Source organism: Glandiceps talaboti, chromosome 2 (genome assembly GCF_964340395.1).
Source record: "Glandiceps talaboti chromosome 2, keGlaTala1.1, whole genome shotgun sequence".
NCBI lineage: Eukaryota > Metazoa > Hemichordata > Enteropneusta > Spengelidae > Glandiceps > Glandiceps talaboti.
In genome coordinates, this window is record NC_135550.1 from 16,878,458 (window position 1) to 16,898,574 (window position 20,117).

At 35.3% G+C, this 20,117-nt stretch overlaps 1 protein-coding gene across 2 annotated transcripts in view; it reads right to left on the bottom strand.

Annotated features, from left to right (window-relative positions):
• Positions 1-1,339: 1,339 nt before the first annotated feature.
• The window catches only part of LOC144453325 (forkhead box protein N3-like), a 54,686-nt gene continuing 35,908 nt past the window's right edge, over positions 1,340-20,117 (bottom strand). For both annotated transcript variants that reach the window (XM_078144586.1, XM_078144587.1), the window contains 5 exons: positions 18,705-18,766; positions 11,737-11,811; positions 3,231-3,299; positions 2,638-2,803; positions 1,340-2,055 (listed from right to left, as the gene is read on the bottom strand). In XM_078144586.1, the coding sequence (XP_078000712.1) occupies positions 1,575-2,055; positions 2,638-2,803; positions 3,231-3,299; positions 11,737-11,811; positions 18,705-18,766 (853 nt within the window). In that variant the 3' untranslated portion in view covers positions 1,340-1,574. The remainder of the gene's footprint in view (positions 2,056-2,637; positions 2,804-3,230; positions 3,300-11,736; positions 11,812-18,704; positions 18,767-20,117) is intronic.

Below are 20,117 nucleotides of genomic sequence, written 5' to 3' on the forward strand. Positions count from 1 at the left end.
GTAAACTATTATCTAGGATTGTTTTCTACTTAACATGTTCATACTTCCTAGCATGTATGTAGAAACTAAACTTCTAACGTCATTCATTTATTTATTTATTTATTTCCCCCTAAAAACCCCAAACCCTGCCAGGATCACATCCTGACCTCCATGGTTTCATATGAAATGGTAAAGCCTACACAAAAATACACAATACTGATTTTTGTCAATCAACAATATTGTCATCACAGTATTTGTCCTGTTTTGGTCTATTTTTAATAATCTGCTAAAAATCCATCATTTTCAAAAGAGTTATGTTAATAATGTCTAATTCATTAAATTAAAAAATAGTTTCTAAATTGTCGTTACATATTGATTGCCATTTTTTAATTGTTTTTATTTTTACAATCAGTTTTCACAGTAATCTCTTGCATCGTCAATTCATTATCTTCGTAAATTTTCATCGCAAATTTTTCTCCTTTATATATCATTATCTACCGACTACGGATTACATAATTATTCACTATGTTTGTTTCTCTTTTTTTACTGAAATCACCACAAAATCTCTTGGTGGCTCACTGGTTCTATAAATTACTGCTCTTTTGGCTTGTTATCTATCTTGCTATCTACCTACCTAGTTCTCGTTTCACGAGAATCTCTCAAATCTCATCTCGTACTTTTAAAACTGAGTTGGCATCCTATACTCTGAGTCTTTACTCAAATATTGCATCTGTTTTTTCTGGCTACTAAAGACCACTACCGTCCTGGAAACATCTCTCGTCCTAAATCTAACGAAAAAACCCCACTGACAGTGTGTTTTTTTTATTTCTTGTTTTGTAATACTGTAGGTAAGGAAATGAATGCATGGCAGTTATTGGATAATGAAAGGAAACTACGAAAGATTACCCGCACTGTACTGTTGTGTGAAAAAAATCCTTGGCAATGATTCCAACCTAGCACCTCCCATTCACATGGAAATGTTTTTTCTCCATGTGTAAAATATGAAAGTCCATCTCCCTACTAACTTACAAATTTCCCTGAACATCTATGAGTAACTCCTATCAAATAAATGTATGTGTGCGTGCGTGCGTGTGTGTGTGTGTGTGTGTGTGTGTGTGTGTGTGCGTGTTATGCATGCATGCATGTCTGTCTGTCTGTTGATGTATATATGTATGTATGTATGTATGTACGTACGTACGTACGTACGTACGTACGTACGTACGTATGTATGTATGCATGCATGTATGTATGTATGTATGTACGTATGTATGTATGTATGTGTGTGTGTGTGTATGTATGTATGTATGTATGTATCTATGTATGTATGTATGTATGTATGTATGTATGTATGTATGTATGTATGTATGTATGGCAGCATCATGTTCGTACTGACATTTTTAGTTGTCGGTAGTCACTGGTAATGTCCCTTTTAGTGACCTAGCTGTCTTTCTAATCAGGCTAACACCATCCGGTACACTGGTGGATGCAAACGTCTTTGCAACTCTCATGTCTCTGACTATCAGCCCTTAAACACAGAACAAATTAGAAATTGCACTCAGCCCTGGTGTGTCATCATTTCACAGCTTAGAGTATGTTTAAGACATTGTGGCAGTAGAAATAGAGATGGCAGAGTGGTTATTATTGTTTACTGGGCTAATAGATCGGAGTGGTATTATTCCTGTTTTGATACCGGCTAGATTCAGCAATGCGTCAGCACCTTCCACTATTCGCATTTCCTCATCAGACTCTGGCAACTTTATGACTCGTGGAACACGTTTTTTAATCGGCAGGTTACAGTCATTTTGGAGCCGTACATGTTTATCCTCCTCCTCAAAACCGTCATCGTTGATATACCCACTATCACTGGGTGTTTTGCCATCATGTTCCATTTCATAATCGGTATCTTCATCAGTGAAATCGCTTACATCACTCTCTACAGGGTCATCGTTTGAAGAATAACTTCCATTTTCAGTTGGGTCACCACAAGGACTTGATGTCATACTGTACGTGTGGTCTTCGTTACATGGTGGGGTGGACATTTTGTGTCTGCCTTTCAGTGCCGGGGTGGAAGTCATTCTACAGATGATAAGAGACAGAACATGTGACAGTCTGCAAACAAAAATGTTACACAAACTGATGTAAAAATGTTTTACTGCCAGACAAAAGATAAGGTGTGTCAAATCTTATGACATGGACGCCCTCCAGCAACTCCTGTACAAAGTGACTGTACTCAAGGATAAAGTTCTTGTGTAATGTATTGATCCAGTATATTTTGCATATATGGAAACACACCGATATAAAATAGCCACAGGATTTGCATCAATCTACATTGAATTAATAAAATTTCATTCCTTGATGATGTTAGTTCAAATGACATTTTGGTGTGAGCCAGTTGACAAGTACAGGTACAGGGTTCTTACAATTGTGGTCAGACAAAATTGGAGAACTTTCCAGATCAACTCTGGTAATATTCCAGAGTGTTGACCAGTGAAAGACAGGTCGCAAATGTATGAAATACACGACGATACATCACAAAGCATGTTTTCCAAAAATCGACACTTTACGACAGTAAATTCTGAAATTCCACAACTTTCCACGAGTTTCGAGGAGCCTGAAATAAAACTTCAACTATGACTAAAAAATCAAACCAAATCACACCTTGGTCGTCTCTTGTAATCTTGCATGTTGTTGTTGAGTGACCACGGCCTGAGGTCTCGTATGTTTCCAAGCGGGGACACAGCGGTACCTGATACCGTCCATTTTTGGAAGTCCTTTGATAGCTGAGATGCTGATAAATTGGTTGTTTCAAGCTTTAGTCTAGCATCTACAGAAAGAAGAGAAATACAAAGAAAGAGAAAAGGTAAATGTCAGGCAAGTTGATAAATCTGTGTGGGCAGGGGCTCTAGAGTTACTTGCATAACCCAAAGCAGTACAACCATTACAGTGTGCAAATTATGGGCCTAGTCAGTGAGAATGCTGTAAATTGTGGCCTAGGGGAACGCTCCTGACCTCAAGTCATGCAATCTTCTCTGACTGTTACTTGGAAAACATTCTCATTCCCTACACATTCATCTCATTTTACAGCATATAGGGCTTCTCATTATCGTTGGATCATGGCGCCACCGCCATCATGCCCACCAGTTTTCATATCTTTGCATGCATTGCTTTCTTATATTCAACTTTCAATATTTCATACCTTTGCATATCGTAAATTTCAAAAAAGAAAAGAAAAGAAAAAGAATATTACTCACGTTCTGCTGCACGCTGATCAGGAGGAGTTGTTAGGGTCATCATTGTTGCTGCGGCATCAGCCTCTGTATCTATGGAAACAAGCACACACAAGATACTCATCATTTGCTATGAAGGTACTAGATTAAACTCTGACACAGTAGACAAGCCAAAGACTCATCGGGTAGAATGATAAAGACAAACTGTATTTCAGTTGAATAAAATCCCCATCCAGCACGAGTTAGAAATATGAATTCTAAACTAATACACCCATTAATCAATCTTCATATCTCAAAACTACCCGATTATAAATTCAAATTCATATTTCACTGAAAGATTGGTATGCTGCAGCAACACACTATTGAGATTTATATCATAGACTAAACACTTCACCAACCATACAATAGGCTAACAATTACAATGACAGTCCGGGTGTAGAAAATTGAACAAACTGAAATATCACAATTTAGAAATTCAAACAAATTAATATATCATCGATTTAGAAATTCTAGCAAACTGGTTTTAAAATTTGCACAAACTGAAATACTACAACAATCTAAAAATTTGAACAAAGAAATACAATACAATTCAAACGAACTGAAATTTCCCAACGGTTTAGAAATGCAAACAAACTGAAATATAACAACTCTCATATCATACTTGGATGGAAATAAATCAATGTCAACAATTCATAAATTTAAAAAAAAAATTTCAACAATATTTAAATACAGTTCAGTTAATTTCAATCGTTCATTTTATGGCAGGAGTTATCGCCCAAAGACAACGTCCCCTTTCTCTTTCTTTCTCTCTCTCTCTCTACTCTCCATGCACATTTCATCAGTGCAATCACTTTGCCAGTAAGACGATTACCGACCTTAAGCTGAATGGTTAGGTTAATAATGAACAACAATAAGAAATGTCCACGGTGAATATAATCTCCAAGTCAACCATTCAACAAATCAAATCTAATTTCATATCTCATTAATCTCGGTTATTAATAATCAGACATTAGTATGTAGAATATTGACAGTTATATTCTCTATCTGTGTATTATCATATCATATTACATAAAATGTGTATGCAATATCTCTCCAAAATTTTATAAGAATTTCGTGTGTAATGAGAACTTGGCGGATGTGTGTTTAACACAGGAAGTGACTATATGAAAGTGACATTCATTTTAATATGTTACAGTAATAGGTGGGGATATAGGGACCATTACGCTGCTGTCACCTTTGCATGGCTTCAGTTACACTTTGTTTTTTAATCTCGAAATTAAATGGAAAATGAATTTAGCCTCCTGAAAGAACGCCAACACTTAGTACGCCAGCATGGAGAGCACAGATAAAGCTTTTATTTGTCAACTCTCAAAAGACCAATCTAGCTTCAAATTGGGTCTAATTTTGTTGCTATCATTGTTGGAGTTTTGGGGGCAGCTCTTAGACGACAGGAAATTAGGTAGAAATGTTAGCAATGGCTATTAGTATTATAAATGGACAAACATAGCATTTAACAACCTATAGCTTAGTAATTGACATAATCATCTGCATGAGATTACTCGTCAAAATTTGGCCGTGTCTAGCTTTTCTGCTGTGGACTATCCGGCATAACTGATGACAGTACAATATCTAATCTTGACTTGGGTATGCATGAAACTCACTTATTTGACATACCATCACCGGCATACATGGTCTGCCATGCCCTATTTGGTTCAACAAACAGCACAGTGTAATTTGAGCCAACAGCAAATAATAACGTTTCCACTGCCAGCATCTTTAAATATAGTTGGAATATTTATTGCTTTCAACTAGAATGAAACACTTTCCTTTCTGGAGTGTTGTACAGTGTTGTATGTTGACTTATTTTCTACTATCTATTTATACATCAGCACAACGTGAATTAGTTTGTTAGAATATATATTGCCAATACTTGTGTGCTTCAGAGACTTGCACTCTAGCTCTACCAACAAACATCTCCAATATGACAAATGAAGTTTTCTCAGTCTCCCCTTTTTTGTGGGGTGTGTTTTATCACAGAACAAGGTTGCTAATACAAGTAAATAACACACACACACACACACACACACACACACACACACACATACACACACACACACACACACACACACACACACACACACACACACACACACACACACACACACTATATATATATACATGTATATTTAGTGAGATCACAACGACAGACTAAACACTGTCTATAACTTCACAATACTGCCCTGCTAGTAACAACTTAGAAACTGATGCCAAGGAAATCACTATTTCCAAAGTTGTTAATGCTGGCTACAGTTACTATATAACATTTAAAAAAAAAAAAAAAAAGTGAAAATATCCAATTCTTCCCGTAAGGCTATGTCATATCATACCTCAACTCCAAATAATCTGATCTTTATCAGTTTCTGCCTCCACAAAGACATTTACATTAGTTACCATGGCAACCAAGCTAATGGTTGAGTAGACGTTGGAGAGATGTCTCGCACGAGTAATGATATATCTCCCTGTTTTTTCCCGTTTTTTTTTTTTTTTTTCAATCCATGACCAGCGTTCCGCGACTTTGTGATTCACAAAGTCAATTCCACATATAGTAAGATACACAGCTGTGACGCTGAATGAACATTAAATGTGCAGCCATTCTTGATGACTTCAGTCTGTGTGGAATTCTTAATTTTCACAGTACAACTGTTTTTATGGGGGGAGTATGGCAAAACAATCTAAATTGTAATGAAAATCATTATAGTGTTGTAAGCCAGCTGAGGTATAGGCAGGCCTGTGGTAATTACTGGGGAATTTCTCCTACACAATTTATGGTACAACAGGGTTGAATAAAAGTCATTTCTAACAAGTACACAAACGACAGAAATCAGCAAATTCTGAGATGCTGGGATGGATTTAGGAACAGTAATTTGCAAAAAAAAAATAAAAATAAAAAATACACAATGTCTACAAATTCCTTCAATTTCAGTATTTCTGTTTTAACATTCTCCTGGGAGAAGTGAGTATGACAGAATCTGAAATTCCTTGAAATCTGGTATTTCTATTTTTTTAACATTCTGTACTGGGAGAAGCAAGAACAATAAAATCTGAAATTCCTTCAATTCTGGCATTTCTGTCTAAACATTCTACCGAGAGAAACTTGGCGGACAAAATCTGAAATAAAAGCAACAAAGGGCTTCTCTCGCGTAGCAAAATTTAGTCGAGTGCAAATATTAGATATTTTTTCATCTGACAATTGGGCCCATTCATGCATTTATTTCCTTATTATTATTGTAATACCTGATATTACTGAGATATTAAGGTACCATAATATTAATTTCATATTCAACTTATGAAAATAGGAGTCCACAATAACAAACAGCGATACAATAAACATATCCTTTTCATCTGATATTGTTTCATTTGGTAGAAGAATGAAAGTAATACCTTGAAATGGTATGAAGCATGATACAGATTGTGTTATCTCTATTCTGTTATGTGTGGAGCCTCTATTATCCCCGTAAACTAGCCTTTGGGAATGACAACAATCCATGACAAGATGGGAAGCATTCCCATGGGGATGTCTTCTCTATGAGTGACAGAAAGCTATCCTGCCACACTACATTATTCACACCATCTTCCACACATCAATTTTTAACTGGAACTGCACTGCAACCATGATGGTTCAAAATTATCCTCAAAAAATTTTTTTTTTCCTCCGAACTTTTCTGCAATTCACATGTTTATTCTAGACTTAAATCATTGAAAAAGTCCACGGCTTTGAAACTATATCAAAACTATAATTTCAAAGTCATAGTTTTTCACAAATTTCTGTATTCAGTATTTTTGCCAAATTAGTAGGGTATAATGTATATATACCATATGTAGTGATAAATTGATTCAATCTTGCTGTTCTCTAGTATTGTGTTTTATTGAAGACTTTTCTTTCCCTAATGTAACGTTATTCCAAACACTGTGTTCTATTGGGGATTTTTTCTTTTCTTTTAACACACTCCACATAATCTATCAATTCTCAGAAATCTCACCAGTTCTCATGAACAGTTGGAAAAAAACAAACCCACAGAGCTAGGTTTTGTGAGTGTAACTCATAAAATAAACTGTAACTATTGGTTTCACACCTCTCAATAAACCGTTTTACTGCCACCTTCTATTGCTAGCCAATTCCAATTCAGTTTATATGGTGAGTAATCCATTTTTCTGTTTAATGCTGCTATCTGTTAGCTCTACAAACCTAATTCTCCTAATGACTCACTCTGTACAACAGCTATACTCAATTCCTAACTGCTTTATGTACAACTTTAGACAACACATTTGCTTGCTCTCAAGTCACACGCCTTATTCATGAAATTACATTGCTATTTTTATTGTCTCTTTTATTTCACACAGTTTGGTGGATGTCATCACACTTACTGTCGTAACAAAAATTTTATGAAGATGAATTCAATTCTTATACACAATACATGTAAAGGGGGTTCACACATCAACACAAAACAAAAATTTGATATTTCTGATTTGGAAATCAGAATGCAGAGCAGAGAGTAATATATGTCTTTCCAGTATTCTAGTGGTAAAATAACCATAGTATGAACTAACAGCAATAATTCACACTACTCCAATAGCATCATGGAATACGTTAATTGTTGTGTCAGATGGGCCAGCATGTGGGATATCTCTCAGTTGAATGTACAGTGCCGAATGTATCACTATTGATTCCTACTGAGGAGATGCATCACACAATAGTATCACAGAGGTTGCCAAGTAAATAGCGGTTGTCAAGTTCCCTCATCTGGAGATATTACTAATTTACATAATTCACAATAACAGCTTACTATCGCCATTTTTTTATATGAATCAAGGATTACAGTGTACAATCACCATTAGTACATCTTACCTTTAATTTCTTAGCTTATTTCCTTCCTATTTGAATTATTCAAAAATATTTCCATATAGAAACTATATCTCCATCAATAACTATCAATCTATGTAGTCCATTACTTATTACTATGGAAACAGTTGTTGCTATGCACAATATTTTATGCAGTTGACACATATTAGTATGGAAGCTAATCGCTATCCACAATATTTTATGTAGTTGACACATATTAGTATGGAAGCTAATCGCTATCCACAATATTTTATGCAGTTGACACATATTACTATGGAAACAGTTGTTGCTATGCACAATATTTTATGTAGTTGACACATATTAGTATGGAAGCTAATCGCTATCCACAATATTTTATGTAGTTGACACATATTACTATGGAAGCTAATCGCTATCCACAATATTTTATGCAGTTGACACATATTACTATGGAAACAGTTGTTGCTATGCACAAGTTTTTTATGAAGGTGACACATAAATGAAGGAAAAGTTGCTGATCTTGAACAACTTTAATATACCTGGCAAGCATTTTGAACCTTGCCTCACTCAACTACCATCTATAGATCTGTTTGATAGCAGTATAGTACACTACACCCGCCATCTATAGATCTATTTGATAGCAGTATAGTACACTACACCCACCATCTATAGATCTGTTTGATAGCAGTATCATACACTATACCCACCATCTATATATCTGTTTGATAGCAGTATAGTACACTATATACCCACCATCTATAGATCTATTTGACTGCAGTATAGTACACTATATACCCACCATCTATATATCTATTTGATAGCAGTATAGTACACTACACCCACCATCTATAGATCTATTTGATTGCAGTATCATACACTCTACCCACCATCTATAGATCTATTTGATTGCAGTATAGTACACTATATACCCACCATCTATAGATCTATTTGATAGCAGTATAGTACACTATATACCCACCATCTATATATCTGTTTGATAGCAGTATAGTACACTATATACCCACCATCTATAGATCTATTTGATAGCAGTATAGTACACTATATACCCACCATCTATAGATCTATTTGATAGCAGTATAGTACACTATATACCCACCATCTATAGATCTATTTGATAGCAGTATAGTACACTATATACCCACCATCTATAGATCTATTTGATAGCAGTATAGTACACTACACCCACCATCTATAGATCTATTTGATTGCAGTATCATACACTATACCAACCATCTATAGATCTATTTGATTGCAGTATAGTACACTATACCAACCATCTATAGATCTATTTGATAGCAGTATAGTACACTATACCAACCATCTATAGATCTATTTGACTGCAGTATAGTACACTATACCCACCATCTATAGATCTATTTGATAGCAGTATAGTACACTACACCCACCATCTATATATCTGTTTGATAGCAGTATAGTACACTACACCCACCATCTATATATCTGTTTGATAGCAGTATAGTACACTATATACCCACCATCTATATATCTGTTTGATAGCAGTATAGTACACTACACCCACCATCTATAGATCTATTTGATAGCAGTATAGTACACTATATACCCACCATCTATAGATCTATTTGATAGCAGTATAGTACACTATATACCCACCATCTATAGATCTATTTGATAGCAGTATAGTACACTATATACCCACCATCTATATATCTATTTGATAGCAGTATAGTACACTACACCCACCATCTATAGATCTATTTGATTGCAGTATCATACACTATACCAACCATCTATAGATCTATTTGATTGCAGTATAGTACACTATACCAACCATCTATAGATCTATTTGATAGCAGTATAGTACACTATACCAACCATCTATAGATCTATTTGACTGCAGTATAGTACACTATACCCACCATCTATAGATCTATTTGATAGCAGTATAGTACACTACACCCACCATCTATATATCTGTTTGATAGCAGTATAGTACACTACACCCACCATCTATATATCTGTTTGATAGCAGTATAGTACACTATATACCCACCATCTATATATCTGTTTGATAGCAGTATAGTACACTACACCCACCATCTATAGATCTATTTGATAGCAGTATAGTACACTATATACCCACCATCTATATATCTATTTGATAGCAGTATAGTACACTATATACCCACCATCTATAGATCTGTTTGATAGCAGTATAGTACACTACACCCACCATCTATAGATCTATTTGATAGCAGTATAGTACACTACACCCACCATCTATAGATCTGTTTGATAGCAGTATAGTACACTATATACCCACCATCTATATATCTATTTGATAGCAGTATAGTACACTACATCCACCATCAATAGATCTATTTGATAGCAGTATAGTACACTATATACCCACCATCTATATATCTATTTGATAGCAGTATAGTACACTACACCCACCATCTATAGATCTATTTGATTGCAGTATCATACACTCTACCCACCATCTATAGATCTATTTGATTGCAGTATAGTACACTATATACCCACCATCTATAGATCTATTTGATAGCAGTATAGTACACTATATACCCACCATCTATATATCTGTTTGATAGCAGTATAGTACACTATATACCCACCATCTATAGATCTATTTGATAGCAGTATAGTACACTATATACCCACCATCTATAGATCTGTTTGATAGCAGTATAGTACACTACACCCACCATCTATAGATCTATTTGATTGCAGTATCATACACTCTACCCACCATCTATAGATCTATTTGATAGCAGTATAGTACACGATACCCACCATCTATAGATCTGTTTGATAGCAGTATAGTACACTACACCCACCATCTATAGATCTATTTGATTGCAGTATAGAACACTATACCAACCATCTATAGATCTGTTTGATTGCAGTATAGTACACTATATACCCACCATCTATATATCTATTTGATTGCAGGATAGAACAGAACACTATACCAACCATCTATAGATCTATTTGATAGCAGTATAGTACACTACACCCACCATCTATAGATCTATTTGACTGCAGTATAGTACACTATATACCCACCATCTATATATCTATTTGATTGCAGGATAGAACAGAACACTATACCAACCATCTATAGATCTATTTGACTGCAGTATAGTACATTACACCCACCATCTATAGATCTATTTGACTGCAGTATAGTACACTATATACCCACCATCTATATATCTATTTGATAGCAGTATAGTACACTATATACCAACCATCTATAGATCTATTTGATAGCAGTATAGTACACTACACCCACCATCTATAGATCTATTTGACTGCAGTATAGTACACTATATACCCACCATCTATATATCTATTTGATTGCAGGATAGAACAGAACACTATACCAACCATCTATAGATCTATTTGATTGCAGTATAGTACACTATACCAACCATCTATAGATCTATTTGATTGCAGTATCATACACTCTACCCACCATCTATAGATCTATTTGATAGCAGTGTAGTACACTATACCCATCATCTATAGATCTATTTGATAGCAGTATAGAACAGAACACTATACCCATCATCTATAGATCTATTTGATTGCAATTTGCAGTATAGAACAGAACTATATACTCACCATCTATTGATCTATTTGATTGCAGTACCCTTTGGTTACTCTGCTGTAGAATATGTTGAACTATTGGTAAACGACCTATAATACAAAAAATAGATAACATCTTTTAGTTCTAAATTTAATGTCCTTGATAGAGACAAACACTCCACTCATACTGTTAGATTGGGATATGACTTCAATTCTGAATTATAATACAAAGGAAAAGGCTAGAGAGTAATTTCATCAGGGACGTGAGTAATTTGATAATACAATGTGGGGAAAAGCTAGTGAGTAATTTTATTGTTATTTCCTTGTTTGGAGTATCAAGGATTTTTACTCCAACTAAACAACAATAGACAATACTAACATGTAAATGCTAAGCCTTTGTACATCCATGCAGGGGGTGTGAATATCAAAAGGAACAGCCATGACAGCTTGAAAGGTGAAAAATGCATGTACAGTATGTCACAAAGAGATGCCAGCTATTACATGTAAACTGTTTCTGACTGTTTGTTATTTGAAACAAACTATAAACACATAACCATCAGTACAACAGATATAAAAATGATAATAAAAAGGCCTCCTTTCTCTTCCAGTCATCAGCAGTGTTGAGTACCTTTTCAAACAGGTTTTGATTTACATGGCTGCTACACATGGGATTATTCTGCATTGTACACAAATGAAATAACCTCATTTCAAAAGACAAAAGAAATCTATTTGACTTTTTTTTTACTACGGCCATTAGACTTATTTGAATAAATCTGGCTCACTGAGATTACAAGTACAAGTATATTAGCATGTTATGAATTGAATGTTCTATGGTATAACGCCTAAAGGTTTTGGAATCTACGGTTAGGAAACAAAGAGTAAATTCCCAAGAAAAAAAAGAGGACTAGAGAAAGAAAGTATGTCTTAATCTCTGCAACTACATGAATTCGACTTGTTCCTGTATTCAGAAACTCTTAAGCTTAGCATACTCATCCTAAACAATTAGCTTTCACCAATCAGTCCACAGTAAGCCTCGTTTAGCTGCTTTTTTTGAAATTTACAGATTTCTAATTTATTTGTTTTTAGAGTCATTCCCTTTGGAATAGACATACCGACCCTCTTTTCAAATTAAATTGTTCATTTTGTCCAGTACAATCTCAGAGCTGTTTTTTGAAATTCACAATTTAACATCTAAATTCCATATTTGGTGGAACACTTTCCTTATCTTGCCTAATTCAAATACATATAAATACTAAACTTTGAAGGAAAAAAAAATATTAAAACCCACAACCCACACAAAAAACACTGCTGTTTCAGTTTCACAGAATAATTCCTGGTTTCTAATTCATATCAATTTTTTTTTTTATTAATGTTGCACACCACAAGAAATTTTTTATGATCACACATAATTTTACGACATAATATTGCTGTCAGAGTGTGTCTTGGAGGACTATAAATTGTCAGAATATGACTACCTGATGGTTACATTTTATTGCACTGCATAATTCAAAGTGAAAAGCTACAATAAAATGTTAACCAAATGTGTGCGAAATACACAAGTTTATAATCCGTATCAAATCCACAAAACAGCCTGACCCCCGGATGGTTCAGTACAAATATGACGGCATAAGTTTTTGTGTGTCGTGTACGTCCGCTCCATGTTTTGATTTGCCATTCCATATTCACAACCATACAACAAGCCTCTGCTTTAACTTGTATATACTCTATTAAATGGACTATTTTCACAAATATCTCTACTTTTCTCCTTTCAGAGTTCTTCATTCACTGATCAAATTTGGCGATTCGTGTTTTCCAACATGAGTGGATTGAATAACAGTTTCCTGTACTAGTCAGACTAATGATACTCCCTGACAGAGGCCACCATAAATTGACTGTATTGATCATGTAACAATATACGTCTATGTTGTCATAGTTACATGACGCTATCAGTGGAGGAGGTCAGTCCTATTTGTAGATTAGCTATCTTGTCTAGAGAGGGCATGATGTTACTAATTGTTTGTTTTCTTGTAGTTTTTACATGTCATTTGCCAAAAGGAATATACATCAAGCAATAGCTGAGCGGATGTACAGCCCCCACACGTGTTACAGAAAAACATCACATACAGGAGATAAATGATCTCCATGGTAACCATTATTACTTTTTGTAGGTTTTTTTACTGTGTGAATATATAACAACTTCTGATTACGTAGTTGATTTCTAACTATTTTCATGTTTTCCCAGACAGAAAATGAAGAACTTATTGGGAGTACTAGTAATGAAGGCTAAAGGCAGGCGAAAGAAACAACCTAATTCAACATAACGCTGGATAGTTTCTTTAACTACTGAAGGCTGATTCAACAAGATTACTCAGCAAATACAATTTGTCTTCCTCATAGAAATTCATAACAAAATTACAACAGAAGAAAATCCAGTTATGAAAACAATGATGTATACCCAATTTACTGGTATTGATTCTTGTCATGTGACACTCGTCAGATATCGTATTTGTCCAAAGTGCAAAGAAATATTATCATTGTGATATTTAGAATGCACAATAACAGATCATATTTTTGATGGTGTTTCATAATACATTCCATGTCTGACATGAGATATTTGCTTATGTAATAATAGTACATCAGCTCAAAGGAAAGAATTTCATATCGAGATTTGTCATGTTCATTCATACCTAATTACGTGTCACGATCCATTTTTCTGCTGACATTAACTTTAGTTTTCATCTACACCACAGTCAAATTAACCTCAAGGTCTTCTGATTACCTTCTTTTTTTAAATAGGAATTGCTCTTGTGAGTGCTTGAAAATGTCACGGCAATTCGACCAAAATGTCTTTGTTTTCAGATTTAATATTTCAGATTTTATCATAATCACACTAATATCATAGAAAATGAAGGCACCCCACCAAACACTTGATTTGCATACTTTTAATTAACGGAAAATTACATTCTTTTCCACATGGAAGGAGATCTATTTATCTCCATTGCCATAGCAACCAGATTGGTCACCCCTGTCTATGCAGCAGACATGCAACTCTTCTTCATCTGTAGATATAAATTGTTTTTAATAAGATTGTTGGTTTTGCTGATTAATTTCTGGAGTATTGGCCTTTCCAAAGCAGCCGGCTGAAAATCAATTTATTGATGCTTAAGTACTTTCCCCTGAAGTGATTAAGCATGGCTACATTTACAAGTACTTCATTGACAAACAGAAGCTGATCATCTATGGATTATTTTCCATGTTTTTGTGTGACATACATAAACTGTGCATGTAGTCTATGATATGTGTACATACGTGTATTCACACGAGCAGGAAAGTCAATCAATCTACAAAGTTCTGGTCGTCGTTTCAAATTCAGAAGACGCCATGTGCCTTGACCGTGTTAATGCTAGTTCATATGCACGACATACTTAGTCAAAGCAAACCCTTAACACATCTAATTGCACTAAATTCAATTTGGTTCTTATGTATTCATGGCAAATCTTCACATCCGATTTTCAAACATGATGAGAACAGCTTTCATTTCCAACATGGAACAATTTGTGATATACTAGTAAGTGATTACTACAACTGCCGTCAATACAAAGACTAAGAACAGTGAGAGGGAAAATTTAATAAGGTCATTTGCCAGACAACTAATTTTACATCATAACATATTGCATGGTTCTGGGTTTTTTTGGCTAAAAATTGATTAATGTTCAAATGTTGGATGTTGAGTTGATTTGAAAGATAACTATCAGTTGTTAATTGGTGGAGCTTGCTTATAAAAATCATCTTGGCATGGATGCCAACATCTACAGAATTGATTATATTTATGTGAGCAGCTCATATCAAACCACTACTATGACTGATGGCGACAGATTGCTGTCATTCTGGACTCATCAAAACTTCACTTTTCTAGGCCAACCATTCATTCACAAATTTGCCATTGACACATTTCCCTTCCAAATTAGTACTGGGATTCTCAGTCAAAAATACCATTGGAAATTAATAACATCTCATTCACATAAATTTTATTGGATATTAATCAACATGGAAACCGAGATAAGTGAAATGAAGATACAAAAATTACAGGTGACATGTTTGTGTCCTTCAAGTATCAAACATAGTCAGTAATGATTTTGACATATGAAGCAATGTTCATTTTGATTTTTTATTATTTCTCTACCATTTTTTTTTTTAGTATTTCTCTGTGTTTACAAAGTTTAGCAAGAGCCACTGTCAGGTTAATCCTCTCTCTACTGGGGTAAGGGTATTTGACTGTACTCAAATAAACAATAAGTTGAACAAAACAGGAGAAATGGATATACTTAGCACAAGGATCGTCTATTAAGAAATAAAGATACTTGATGAGAGGAGAACAAACAAATATACTAGTATTACTAGTACTTAAGGTAGACGGGGAAGAATCGCCTTGACTATTTACGACGTAATCCGACACAGCACGAAGTGTTTTGGACTTTGAACTTATTTGCATATGTCAAATTGTCCATGCTCACGTCCCACCACGGCCAGTCAAAGAGGAGGAACATTATAGTCCAATATTCATGCTCCTTTACCAAAATATACTCAAGAATTGTCATTCCTGACAAAAAATTCTTATTTACTGCACTAATGTTTCAAAATTCCCGCGATGTCACAACCAATGCACTATCGGGCGATCTGTTATGCAGAGACCTACTTCCGCATTCCACTCCATGGTCCATTATCATGGCGCCACCCGTAACATCTCATGAATATTTATTAAAAACGTCATCTTCGGCTTCGTTCGGCAAGATTTTTTCACGTTCGGACTAATCCTTTGACCCAACTTTGCATGTTAGCGGGAAGTACCCGGATGATAACGTAGTTCTATGGTAATTCTTCAGTGTCTGACCTATCGATGTTTGGTACTCGCTTTTCAATCGGATCACTCGTTACAGATTTACGTGATTTCGCCTGGGACTTGAAAATGACATCGTTTGGACTCAAAAATGCACCATTTTCATAGTTTTTACTAAGAATTAATTGGAAATTCACCTATTTTCTATAAAACATCGATAGAGTATGTTGTTTTGAATGTGTCTAGGTCATAGTTCAGGGTGTACGGCAAATACATTTACAGGAAACGCTCGCCGAAATTTTCACCGATTTTTTCCCAAAATCTTGACCAAATTTGACGTTTTTGTAAAGAAAATCGCTTCTACCAAGCAATTATTTTTTCATACATCGATTCACTAGGTATTTTTAAGTCTGTATTCGAAGTTTCATGAAAATTAAACGGCAAATTTCCATATGAGTGGCATGTGAAGTCAACAATGTATGTTAGTAATTGTTACAGATCAAAGGGCCTGCAATCGGCAGCGGTTCTTCCCCGTCTACCTTAACGTGACTTATTTAGCAAAAGTAAACCAGATGAACACGAAATTAAATTTGTTGCGCAGGTACACATACAAGGATATATGGATGGACAGACAGACAGAGACAGACAGACAGACAGAGACAGACAGACAGACAAACAGACAGACAGACAGACAGACAGACAAACAAAGGGGTACTGTATGTAATACATTCAAGCCCTTTCTAACTAATGGATGATTAGCAGACAGACCAGACAGACAAGAGACAGACAGACAGACAGACAGACAGACAGACAGACAAACAGACAGACAGACAGACAGACAGACAGACAGACAGACAGACAGACAGACAGAGACAGACAAACAAAGGGGTACTATATGTAACACAAGCCCCTTCTGCCTTATTAATGGTTTGGAGACTATTGTAACTTTAACAAGCTAGTGAAAATTTATTGACAGGATCATTCCTAAATTGAGACAATATAAACAATCACCATCAAACATCTACATAATGCTACACATAAATTCCACACTTTGTTATTAGATTGAATAAGAGATATAGGGTGTTGTATACGATTTCAATGTACATGTACACATATCTGACATATATGAGGCAGTAACATGGCATGTCAGCTGAATTCATCATCCTCACTGACAGCGCTTTTTTTTTTGCGCCATCCTCATGTTGACCTCTGACCTTTGCAGTGAAATCATGAATATCAAGAAGTAGATCTGAGGTCACAAAGTTGACCCTGCAAGTTTAATTCACAGATCTTTAGCTTTTGATATTATTCCCAAGTACTCTATTTTATTTGTCTCCGCTGGGAATGACTATGCCAAGATGGATGAAGCGGTGATTAGTTGCTATGGCAACCACTTCGGTTTATTCCTTACAATTAAGTGCAAGATGAGCACACCTTTCCTGATTATAGCTTACATTGTCAATTCTTTTTTTTCACAAAGATAAACCAAGTTATTACTGTTGTCAGACTTTAACATATTTTGTTGACAGTTACATAAATTTGAAAATTGCTTCGGTGTGAGCTATGTTTGTCAGGATATTCTGATCTCTGTGCTTTGACCTGTCAACTGCAAATGTCATGCTAGATTTGAATACAGCCACCAAACTTAGATTTCACAACTGAAATTCTACGATAGTAAGCTACATCAGAGTAACCTTCATGTCAATCACAAAGTTTTTGTCAGACTACTCATCTCAACTGTTTTCTTATTTGCTTTTTATGAATGATATCTACAATTTAATGATATGCAATCAGTTTACTATGTATCTACATTGTATTCTGGGAGCCACCTAGCAAGTTGTTTGGTTATGACTAGAATTGCAGGTGATAAATGGTCCGATGCCAGTGACCCGAGCACACAGGTCAGCATAGTTTTTTACATCCCTGGCACACACACATGTTAAGAACAGTGTATGTAGAGGCATAGTTTTTTTGACATGATCCCTAGTACATATACTAATTAGAACAGTGTCTTGGGGCATAATTTTTCCATTCCTAGCACAAATGCATTAAGAACAGTCTGTTTAGGTATGGCAGGTTTTTTTTTTTTACATCCCTGACAGCTAAAGTACAAACTAAAAAAAATAGAACAAACTACGGAATAATACCACAATTTATACTAACTTACCTGCTGACGTTGAATTGAAAGCTGGTGAATGTCCACGCAGAAATGACGCATTGATTGAAGTACTGGAATACAACAGAAACACTTGGATTAGACAAATATGGTTTACTCAAAGGATAAAGTTTAACTGGTATCAATTCAATGCGATGAACGACTGTGTGTATAGCAGCAACCACTGTAATGCAGTGTAAAACTGTGTGTATAACAACAACCACTGTAATGCAGTGTAACACTGTGTGTATAACAGCAACCACTGTAATGCAGTGTAAAACTGTATAACATTAACAGCAACCACTGCAATGCAGTGTAACACTGGGTGTATAACAACAATTACTGTAATGCAGTGTCAAACTATATGCATAATAGCAACTAGTTCTGGATGTATATGCTACAAGGTTTGACATGTCTTCCCTCTCCGGTACGTTTCTTCCCAATTTCAAACAGCGAGACTGCGAACAGATTTCATGCGGATGGATTTTGGAAATAAAAACCACCCATAAGCTTGCTAATGACTATAAAATTACAGAAAACAACTTTAGACCATTAAATTTAACCTATGTCTTGTCTATTCTGTCAATTCTTGTCTTACGTTCGCTCGAGCCGCAAAACATATGATATGACAGCTGCTTAAATTGTGTAAAAGGTTGTGCGCATGTGCAACATTCAGCTAATCTGTTTGCACGAGTTACCGTTGTCTGTTTTGTGGCTCGAGTGAACGTAAGGCAGGAATTGACAGAATAGACAAGACGTAGGTTGAATTTAGTGATTTAAAGTTCATTTCTGTATTTTATATAGTAATTAGCATGGGTATGGGTGGTTTATATTCCGAAAATCCATGTGAATGAAATCTCGCGGTTTGAAATACAGAAGAACCATAGCGGAGAAGGAAGACGTGTCGAACCTCATAGCATATAACATCCAGAGCTAAATAGCAACTACTGTAACACATGTAAGCAAGCAGTGGCCATTGTTCCTCCTTAAGATGCCATTAATGTTCATGAAATTTGAAACTAATACAAGTAGGTCCTCCTTTCTGGCAAATGAACTTGGGAGGTTTGTCTTATTTGACATATCAATGACTTTTCATTTATGACAACCACCTAACACACTTGACAGAATGGTAGATATATATTAGCTAAGGATAACGTTACTGTCCATTGTAAATTTTGTAAACAGAATGAAGGCTCATGGCAAAATGTGTACAAAAGTCTGCGTTTTTTTTTTCACCTACAGTGAGTGACAGTGACTCATAGCCATGCTGCCATCCACACATCTTTGATACAAGTAATGAGGTTTATAGCTACTAATAGTTTTCACAAAAAGGAATGAAATTGTCTCTTTGCTGGTTTGTCAAAGCTTTAAACAATGGAAAATGACTTTTTCCAACTATGACTTGCAAGTATTTTTGCCTTCTGA